This window comes from Mizuhopecten yessoensis, unplaced genomic scaffold (genome assembly GCF_002113885.1).
Source record: "Mizuhopecten yessoensis strain PY_sf001 unplaced genomic scaffold, ASM211388v2 scaffold7781, whole genome shotgun sequence".
Lineage (NCBI taxonomy): Eukaryota > Metazoa > Mollusca > Bivalvia > Pectinida > Pectinidae > Mizuhopecten > Mizuhopecten yessoensis.
The window spans coordinates 499,721-510,343 of record NW_018407219.1 but is presented as its reverse complement, the minus strand read 5'-3'; the positions used below and the strand labels follow the sequence as shown (position 1 = coordinate 510,343).

General features: G+C 33.5%; 1 protein-coding gene across 10 annotated transcripts in view; it reads left to right on the top strand.

Annotated features, from left to right (window-relative positions):
- LOC110454350 (leucine-rich repeat-containing protein 9-like) overlaps positions 1-10,623 on the top strand; it is a 46,286-nt gene that overhangs the window by 5,601 nt on the left and 30,062 nt on the right. For 8 of the 10 annotated variants that reach the window (XM_021503817.1, XM_021503813.1, XM_021503816.1 and 5 more), the window contains exons 2-9: positions 3,276-3,630; positions 3,854-4,075; positions 4,422-4,562; positions 4,895-4,958; positions 5,227-5,297; positions 5,639-5,818; positions 6,070-6,225; positions 8,010-8,150. In XM_021503817.1, the coding sequence (XP_021359492.1) occupies positions 3,430-3,630; positions 3,854-4,075; positions 4,422-4,562; positions 4,895-4,958; positions 5,227-5,297; positions 5,639-5,818; positions 6,070-6,225; positions 8,010-8,150 (1,176 nt within the window). In that variant the 5' untranslated portion in view covers positions 3,276-3,429. Of the gene's footprint in view, positions 1-1,683; positions 1,791-3,275; positions 3,631-3,853; positions 4,076-4,421; positions 4,563-4,894; positions 4,959-5,226; positions 5,298-5,638; positions 5,819-6,069; positions 6,226-8,009; positions 8,151-10,623 lie in introns of those variants that run through there. The other 2 variants (XM_021503810.1, XM_021503814.1) reach the window with 2 other exon arrangements.

The following is a 10,623-nucleotide window of genomic DNA, read 5'->3' as shown; positions in this document are numbered from 1 at the left end:
CCTCGTTGTGTATGTTATATTTTGAGACTGATCATAAAAACAAAATGGATTAAAAGAAGAACTAAACAGATCTTTCTCATATTGCAATGATCGATTCTATTTCTTTCACATTAAGTACTGTACTAGTAAATATGTGAAATGACAAACTCACTTTGAAGGTTGGCTTTCATACACATCAGTATTAAGTTTAGATCAAAAGTTACCTCAAGGTGCATTTACTGTTAACTTGACTCGATCAAACAGATTAGAGGAAAGAAGAGAAAAGATCGAACTGACAAAGAACTAATGAAGATGGTACAAAGGTTAACAATAGCCTAAACAGTTCTTGAATCATACATTGTGATAAAAAGGGTGCTCATTAAAATGAAAAAAAAATATTGGTCATGTTCCATAAATCTATAATATATAAAATTGAAACTCATATAAACTGTAATATGCAATAACAGTACTAGTGAGAGCTAACATTGTGAAGAGATAATGTGTCAGATTTTCAGAGGAACATTGTACTCCTTTTCTGAGTCGAGAAAAAACCCAAAGGTAATAGCCATCATAACACTCTATACTTAGTCTAGCTATATACAAAAAGTATATACATGTATAAGTTATTCGGTTATCTTTAGATTTTTTACAATGCTTGACTGATAAAAGCATTCCAAACAAAGTTTTTCAATAGATGTTGATCAGCAATATATTTGTTTACTGTTCAGTAACAAACTGGTGGGAGATATGGGTTTTTGTATGCCTTTAATTTTCAATTTACTAAATATATATACCTGTGTATAGTAATTAGGCAATGTACATTGTGGCATCTTGATTTATAGGTTTACCGGGAGTGGTTTGTATATATCTACAATGCATTGTAGGTCTATGTGGTACTTTAATTTCATTATCTTGGATTATAATCTAAGGTGTCAGGAATTCTTTTTCAGTGTCATTATACACATTGACTATTCATAAAACAAAAACATGGCTATATAGTATATACTGCCACTTATAACAGCACTTAGATCCCCAGTGTTAAAAGACTGGAATGTAGCCACTGTGAACAGCGAGTAGGGAAATTGGAATTAAAGGACTATGTATGGTTTGGGCCTTTTTTGGCCCCCGAATCCATCAAATTAAAAATCTGCAATAGAACTTTCAAACGACTGTTTCTTGAATTTTGAATACTTCCCCAGTACTATTATGTAAACATTTATTTGTGTTTTCAATTTTGGCTGCCATGGTAACCAGGTCATATTTGCATAAATTATTGAAATTTGATTATTCAGTCAATTTTGACAGGTTTTCACTTAGTTTTTCTCTTAGTTACCATTTCAAAGTTCATTTAAAGGTTTTGATTTTTTTTTATGCATTTGGGAGCCAAAACAGGCCCAAACCATACATAGTCCTTTCAAGAATTTCAGTTCACCGATAAACATGTATGATTGAACTGCACATACATGTAAGTAGATATATAGATGTGACATTCTGTGTACCTAGGTTTACAAAAAAAACACATGTTTTGAATGATGTGTACCGGTATGTTTTTAATTCTATTTGAAGTGGATGGTATCATATTTCAGATGACTATTTTTAAAATTTTCTTTGAGGAATAATGTCTGCCGGTGTCGTTCATTAATTCTGCATGACTGAGAAATGTCAGGTTGCCAATTGTTCACCTACATGTATATAGCTAGTATATACGTACTAGTAGGTGAATGTGGATATTGATTCTTTCATGGAAATTACGTACCAGGCTGTTTGCATTATGTATAATTCGGATTGGACATCAGCTTGGACAACTACAGGTTTCTGATCATGATTGTATGTTGGGACTTTATTATATGACACAATTTTCAATATTTTACTGGTTTGTATACATGTATTTTAGGTGTTAGACAGATGTTTCAATCCACTATAGCTATAGTCTTACATCTTTGTGGTTCCCTTATTGAATTTTAGATGCACATTTTGATTGGATGATCATCATAATATTGTCATCGTGTGAGGCTGGGCTAGAGGTGCATATATCACTTCAAATGAAATACCAAATATTTACTGTACATTTCAAATATAATAAATTGAGATCAACGCTTCACTTGTAGGGTGGTGACGTAGGGGCCACGTCAGGCCAAGTGGTTAAGGCGTCTGACATTCCGCTACCACTACTGACTAGCCCTCCACCACCGAGTTGCGGGGCAGTCGCTAGGTACTGGCCGCCGGTCAGTGGTTTTTCTCAAGGAACTCTGGCTTTCCTTCACAACCAAAACCTGGCATGTCCTTAAATATAACCATAGCTGTTAATAGGACGTAAAACATAAACAATAAATTGTAGGGTGGTAACACGAGCTATCATTGGTCAATCTATGTCAATGCCAGACGCTTAATTTGTGTTAGCAATTGAATTCCAGTCAAGCAGCTGGGGACCTATATTATTATAGCTGGTGGGTCTGAATTAATTTTCATCAAGCTTTGCCTCCGACTATTTAATTGCTGTATACTTTTAATTTTTACATAACATTTTAGCTGAATAAGGTTAATATAATTATTCATGGATTTTCAAACCAAACTTGGTTGATGGAAAACACGATGTCACATGTTAATACTCATTATATATTGTAACTGTGTATAGTCTGTGTTATCTGTATTTAATTTATATTGCTTAAAGTTAAATCTTTGTCAATTTTTCCATTTAAACAAATTATCATAAAGAAGTAAATGCAAAGTTTCAAATTAAATTCTGGTATAGAGGTTAATGTATTTCAGTCATGAACCATTTGCTTTACCTAGAGCTAATTCCTGACAGAAATTCCTCATAAAAACTTTGGGGCTGGTAGCCAGTCTATATTATAAGGTACTTCCTGGTTACAGGCGCTGCCATATTGTATAAATTATATACATGTATAATGTCCACATAGCGAGTGGTTGTAATCACCTGAGTCCAGAATAGACAGGTTAAGCTGAAATGTTATGTATTCTTTATTGTGTCTGGTATTATAGACATTAAACATCCATAAAGTATTTACCATAAATACATGTATATATATAATCTAAAGTCTGTGTTTGGATTGAACTACCTATGGTCATTCTACAAATTTACCAGGTGAATAGTATGTTTGTCATTACATACAGTAATCCAAAATGTGTACATGGATTTAACTGATCACTGAAATAAACTCAGTATTAGGACAAAACCTAAGCACTTAATCTTTGGTTGCATGGTGTTTTGATTGAAATGTGCTGATCAATTTGTAGCAAGAATTTATCTGATGGTGTTTTACTTGATCTTACAGATGGTGTTTAGTTAAGATGTTATTGGTGGAGCTGAAAGACAACATTGCCACAGATATTACATAGGATATGTATTGTACAGTAAATGTTGAAACACCTCTACCCTACCATGGGAAGTAAACCGGTTTGCCACTCTTGGGACCGAACAGAGACGTGATGTCATTGTCTAATGGGTCCCTCTCTGGGTCCCTGTCAGGGTCCAGTTCTGGAGGACTGCTGCGGCCCTCAGGGAGCACCATGGAGACAGGGGGGACAATTAGTGGGCAGCAGACAGGATCCCTCATAGGCTCCACATCACAGTCTGCCACCAAGCCAAAGTCCATGAAAGAGGAGGAGGATGAAATACTCAGGGAAATTGTAAGTGTTTCTTAGATAAGATGTTGTGTAATTTGTCGCATAGGTTTTCAAGTTGCCTTTTTTTGTGTTATTGTATGAATTAGTGTTCTAAACGAAGAACAAGACACGCATCAGCATTGAATACAACTCGAAAGTATAAAAAATGTATTTCAACATAGTAAAATTAATGTGAATGGTTTTGTCAATTTTGAATAACTGAATCTATTTTGTTTTTTTCCTACAGTGCAGTGTTAATGGACTAAATTACAACAAAATAGAGAATGGAGAGGTTTTTACTTGTACTGTGCTTGAGATGTTCTTCTCTGGGATGCCGAGGATTGTGGCAATGAGACACTTCCCCAACGTGACCTGCCTGACCGTTGTCGACCAACAGATACAGAAGATTGAGGGCCTGTCATGTCTAACTAACCTCAAGGAACTCTGGATCAGCGAGACAGAGGTCAAGGTCAGTGTCTAGTTCATTATAAATGTCACATTTAGAAAATTAAACTTGATTTTACATCATTATAAAATGTTTTTATGTATGAAGTTTCTTACAGTTATCACTCTTGAAAATTAATGATCTGGCTTTATTATGACACTGTTGATATTGTCACCATGTCACATTTGAAGCCAAAAGTTACAGAACATTGTAAATAAAAGTATGAAAACAGTCTTCTTTTTTATGAAAATTACAATACTCTACATATATGTACTAGTATGTCTAGCTGTATAAAATAATGTTCATATTCGACTGGTAGTTTTAGTATTGTTACTTTTATTTGTGTAAGTCTGTTTCCTTCTGTTTGTAGAGAATAGAAAGTATTGGTTCTTTAAAGAAACTGCAGAAGTTGTACTTATTTTGCAATAAGATCAGTAAGATAGAGAATTTGGATCACCTAGTGGACCTGGAGGTGCTATGGCTCAACAGCAACAGTATAGTCCACATAGAGGTAGGCAGCGTAGTACATGTAGAATGGGGGAGAGATAAGGGGGAACCCTGATCTATTCCATAGTAAATGTGAAATGAGATGATAGAGAATAATTAAGATATTCAAATAACTTAAATTGTAAAAGAGCGTAAAAGTCTATGAAACAACCATTATATAGCCCAAAACTTGTATTATAATATGTTGGCCCACATTCAAGGTCATAGGGGTAAATGTGCTGAAAATTTCCGGTTGTTTTTTAAGAAATTCCAAGGTTTTAAGTCCCGATATTTGCAAAGCAGTCCCATGGACCTGGTGTTAACATTGAAAGACACTTTGTGTATATCTTTTTTCAGAACCTTTCATCTTTATGCAAACTGAGAGAGTTGAATCTTGCACAAAATTGTATTACCAAAATAGGTAAGTGTTTTAACATATACAGTCATTTTGTTACCAGGAAATTTTGTCAATTTTGCTCTCAAAATGATAACGTAATGTAAGCTGACTCCATATTATATTCTATGAAAGAAATATTTATGTCTACAAATTTAGCTTTTTGACGTACAGAAAATACATATGTCGCAAGGAGATTCTATTATATTGTAAATTCTTGTATTTTATAGAAATATAAACTTACTTGATAAGATCCATAACTATTCTACTAATACATGTATATGTCCTTATTTAGGTCATACGTTAGATGCCAATCAGAGTATAGAAGACCTCAACCTGTCAGGAAACAACATATCATCCTTACGGGTAAGTACGGTACTTAATGTATTAGAACTAGCTAAAGATAATCATAGTTTATTTTAAAATTGGTTCTGTTTTGTTACAATGATTCAACTGTCATGGAAATTATATTATATTTTTGTTTAAATTGCTGAATAAAGAGAAGTTAGTTTTGAACCAGGAATAGCCTTTGAAGTTCAGCCCTATTTGACAGCAGTCTGATCACTGATGGTCTGGAACTAATATTGTATCATTTCTTCTCTTAATCAAGCCCAGCTTCAAACTGTGTTCAATAAGTAAGACACCTGTCAAGCAAACGACATGTATATTAATGTATTAAAAATGATTTTGTTATGATTTGCCTGTAGGACCTGACCCACCTGATGCGACTGTCCAAGTTAAAGAGCCTAAGTATGAAGGACCCAAACTACTCGCCGGCGCCAGTCAGCCTGCTCTGTAACTACTCCACACATGTACTGTACCACATGCCCCACTTGGCAACACTGGACACTTACGACGTCAGCAAGTCTATTGTGGACATGGCCGAGGTCAGCTCATCTCTTCTCACTTGTAGATCACTGCTACTGATTAAAAACTCAGATTATCGTCCTCCTGACTCCTTTCCAAAAATCAATACTTGATGCATTAATATTACAGTCAATTGAAAGTTAAATAAAATCTGCCCTTAATTGAATCAATATAAGGAGTCAAAGTTCAAAGGTCTCTTTCTTCAAGGCTGAGGTCAGTGTAACATGTCCAAATCAAATTATTCCTTCATTTCTTCTTTTCTGGTTTGCAGACAACAGTGATGAAAAAGAAAATGTATTACAACATGAGGGTGAAAACAGTGAGGAGAAATATGGTTGACATTTTATCCAAGATGGAAATATATAAACAACGTTTACACGAATTTCCTCGTGAGCGGATTCGTGCATTAGCAAGTGCGATAAAAGAGGTATGTCTTATGTGACTTATGTTGTTGTTAGTCTGTCTTTTATTTTGGGCCTTTATTGTTACTTACTGTTCGAATTTGTCTTTTATTTTGTTCTAAAATCAAATTTATTGTATTAAGTATTAATTTGCCATTCTTCTGTTCATTAATTTTTGTTTATGTAGTTACTTACATCTTATTATTTTACCAACAATCTTCTTAAATTCAGTAATATGTTTGTTTTAGGAAGAAAGGAAATTAAACTTTGTAGCTATTTAGCTTTTTGTCCCTGTGCTTCTGTATAGTTAATACTTGAGCTTTGTCTTGAAGTGTTGCTTTAAAGAGTGATGTAGCAAATAGCTATAGCTATCTAGGTAGTTGGATTCAGAGATGACCTTTGATCCTGAAACTTGAAATAACACTGAAATTACCTCATGCTTGTGACTATTTATTATTAGCTTGAATCCACAAGCCATGTTATCAGTTGTGTATAGAGAGAAAGGAGAAAACCGATTCCCCATTTAATAACACTTTGACTGCCGACATCTTTGTTACAGTATATATATTGGAAAGTATATCAGCTTAACTTCCTAAAATACTTTGTCTTACAGTTATGTAATCTTCAAACAATATTTATGAGTTGCTACGCAATGCAGTTTATCTGGTCAATAAATTTTAAAAAAAAAGGCTTTAAAATTTGATGTTTGTTTTTGATGACTTTTAACGCTGGCCATCCAGAGTAATTTATATATAATGATGCATCAGGAATATACTCATAGTGTCAAGTAAAAACCATAATGGTTTACCCTATTCCATAGCTAGAGCCCCAGAGATATATGTTGTCCTGTTAGGAAAAATACTTAATGCAAACAAATGAAACTTGTATCCATATAATATATAGAGTTTTCAAGTTATAGATCTTTGCAGATAAATAACTTCAATATTGATATAAATTGTCTGCCTGCTAATTCTAATTGAATTTGGTTTTAATTTCATTATCTAGGCCTTGTTTTCTTTTTTTGTTTCCTTCCTGGTAGCATCTTCTATTACATTAAGATATTTCCACTTTACTCGATCATTGAGTATAAGAAACAATTGTTTTTTCCTGACTTGATGAAGCCGCCATGAAATATTGATGTAAATAGCAAGGTTTACTCATTTAAATTGCTAGCTTCACGCCAGGTTTTTGTCAGCTTTATTAAAAGTGCAACACATAACAAATTTAGATTAAAACAAAAACAAAGGATGTGCATGTAGTTATATGTTTGGTAATTGTAATTTAGTTCTTGTCAGTTGTAACACAGAAAGTACAGGATAAATTGGTGATTTATAGTTATATGTTGATGAATTACACTCTCCAACCTTGAAATAAGCATAGGACTACAAGTACTAGTATGCCCAGTACTGTGGAAGGATTTTGAGCAAGTTTTAATTTTAATGTTGTTGACACAGTGTGGTGCATTTTGTTTACAGTATATTAATATGGCTGATAATTTCATAGAACTGCAATTACAACATTTGGTGAAAAAGAAATTGAGTAAAAACATAAAGTTTTGAGGGTTAATGAAATTTCGACAGGAATTTAACCTTTGAGATCGTGAACAATTCTGAAAGAGAAATTTGAAGGCAGACTTTTTAGTCAATGTTTAGAAAGATTTGTGAATCCAGCAATAGCAGATAACATTTGATATCACAATTGTAACTCACTGTAGACGCATGTGTACACTGATCAAATTGGAGGTTGAGTTAACTTCACTAGTACATGTAAAACTAGTCATTGTATATCCACACCAACCTAAAACTTGCAGGTGCGATCAGAACTTGAGGAAATGCATGATTTCAACATTTTGGTGCCTGTGCGCAAAGCCTCCAACTCATCTAATGATGAGGAGGAGGAGCAAGAGGATGAGGATGCTGAACTTGTTTTGACAGTTGAAATAGAGAACCAGGTGACCAAATGTTGTCTGACCTTGTCACTAACTAGTAATTGTATGTATACTGCCTGCCTGTGTTCAGCCCTCCCTCAGCAGAATGATCTGTAGTTGACCCCTCTAACCTCTGCATGTACATGTATATACTCACCATTGTTGACCCTTGACCTCTAACTGTCTTATCTACTCATGAAATAATGATTAACCTCATTAATACAGCACATTATAATTCAATTGATATCCATAATTGTACACTATATCTTAATCATAAATTTTGTTATGAAACAAAAAATTTGAGTGAGAGAAACATTTTATCTTTAAATACATGACAGGTTTCAAACTGCTAAATACATCTTGTCTGGAAAGTCGACAACTTAAAATCTATTTACAAATATCTCGGTATATGTATTTTGAAGATAGTTTATTTGTAGATCAAGCTATGAAATTTTAATTTAATAGAGTACTCCTAAATTTAACATCATATTGAATAGTATTGCGCTTCAGAAAATATTAAATATTGAATGATTTTAATGGAGGGCCTATCTGTAACGGTCGTAGGACGAGAAAGTATGGCCACTGTTTAAAAAAAAAATTGGCTACTGAAATTCACACATGGCTACTTTTTTGGCTACTGATTCTTTAGGTCCAGGGTGAGCCCTGATGATACAGAGTAAATAAAATGTCTTCAGTTCTTCGTTTCGTATAACTTTGGGTGTCAGAAAGTTAGGAATATTGGTATATAGATGTATGTACAATGTACATTTGTTTGGCCTCATGGTTTTAAATGTTAAGGGAATTTTTATAATGCTTAAAAATGTGAACTTTGTAAACTAATTAAGGAATTGTAGTGTTATAACCATGATGCATGACCAACTATGCTCAAGACAGGTAATGTTAATATTGATTATATTTAACTGAAAACCATTAATATTGATAGTAAACTATTGAATTATTACATATTAATAATGATCCAATATGGTTAACCTGAAGACATTAGAGGATTACAGAACTTGGTTATCAATATATGAACTGATAACATGTTTATGTCACGGATTTCATTGCTTTCCCCAGATCTTGTTTATAATCAACATGTTTTTGTGAAGCACATGCTTATTGTACAGGAATGTGTAGCTTGGAATTCAAAAATATTGTCAAAATTAATTACTCAGGCCTATTTGTTTTCATTCATTATTTTTCAATAAAACTTTCTCCCCCTTACAATTCGTTTCATCATAATATACAAACATGTTGATTATTACATTATATTGGTATATTTCTTCTTTCTTGTCAAGCATGATAAAATATATTTTTTGGCCAGATAAATAAGGCAGGGGATTTTGATATAAGTGATAAATAATTTGGAACAGTCAATATCAATGGTTGGTAATCAATAAGAAATCGTTACATCTCTGACATGGTGGGATTGTTGTAGGTAGCTGGTGTATGCTGTTGTGATGCTTGTGTATAGTGTGAGGCCAGTGTAATAACAAGTTGTTGTATTATTTACCTTGTTGTATATATTTATAAATTACAAGCATGTACAATGTAGATGTACTCACAAGATATTGTTTATATTAGTGAAGGTGGCAGTGTATTTGAGCATGTATTCATCTTTGTAGAGGATCAAGATATGCTTGTTTTACAGCAGCCAGGTCCTGCCTAATGTCATTGTATTAGTATTGACTTTGAATTGAGGCATTCATGCTCCAAATTACTTCATATTTCCTTATTGTGAAAGAGAATGTCATCTAAATCTTGTGTAAACCATCATATCATGGTTCATCTGACATGTGCATGAGGTCAAGGTCATAATGACATTCCCCAGTGACAGTAATGCTTGTGACTATAGTAGGGTGATTGCAATATTCTTTGGGATATGTCTTATATATAAAAATATAGAGTTTCATTTTCAGGCAAGTGACTGTAATTTCTTCACTAGATCCTGAAATGTGAATTCATTAAGGCCACTAAAGTAACCATCGGTTATTTAGCTTTGCACAAAACATCATTTTGGCAAAATTAGAAATATTTCTGCGTTGCAATTTCACTTTCCATTTTGTCATTCAGCTGTTTGGCTATTTTAAGACATTGTTATTACATTTGCTATGCGTTGCTGGAAAAATAAATATCAATAAAAATATCAAACTGCATTATTTCCCGAATAGTCCTGTAGTTATAACCGTACAATAACACACAGATATGAGGTATATGATTTATCTGCAATCCTGCTCAGAATTATAGGTCTATAACTCAACACAGAATTCAGTTTGATGTTTAAATAATCACATTTTGTCTGTGATCATTTCTTTATGTAACATGGACGAGCAGATTGCATATCTATTTCTCATAACAGACTATATAACCGTCCCCCATAACTAGTACATAGTGATCTTGACCATGCGTTTGGCTGTTGTGTAATCCAGGTCTTGGTGTAATATCTGGTCTGAATATTACAGCTGGATGAAATGGAACAAACAGGGTAAAGTCAGTT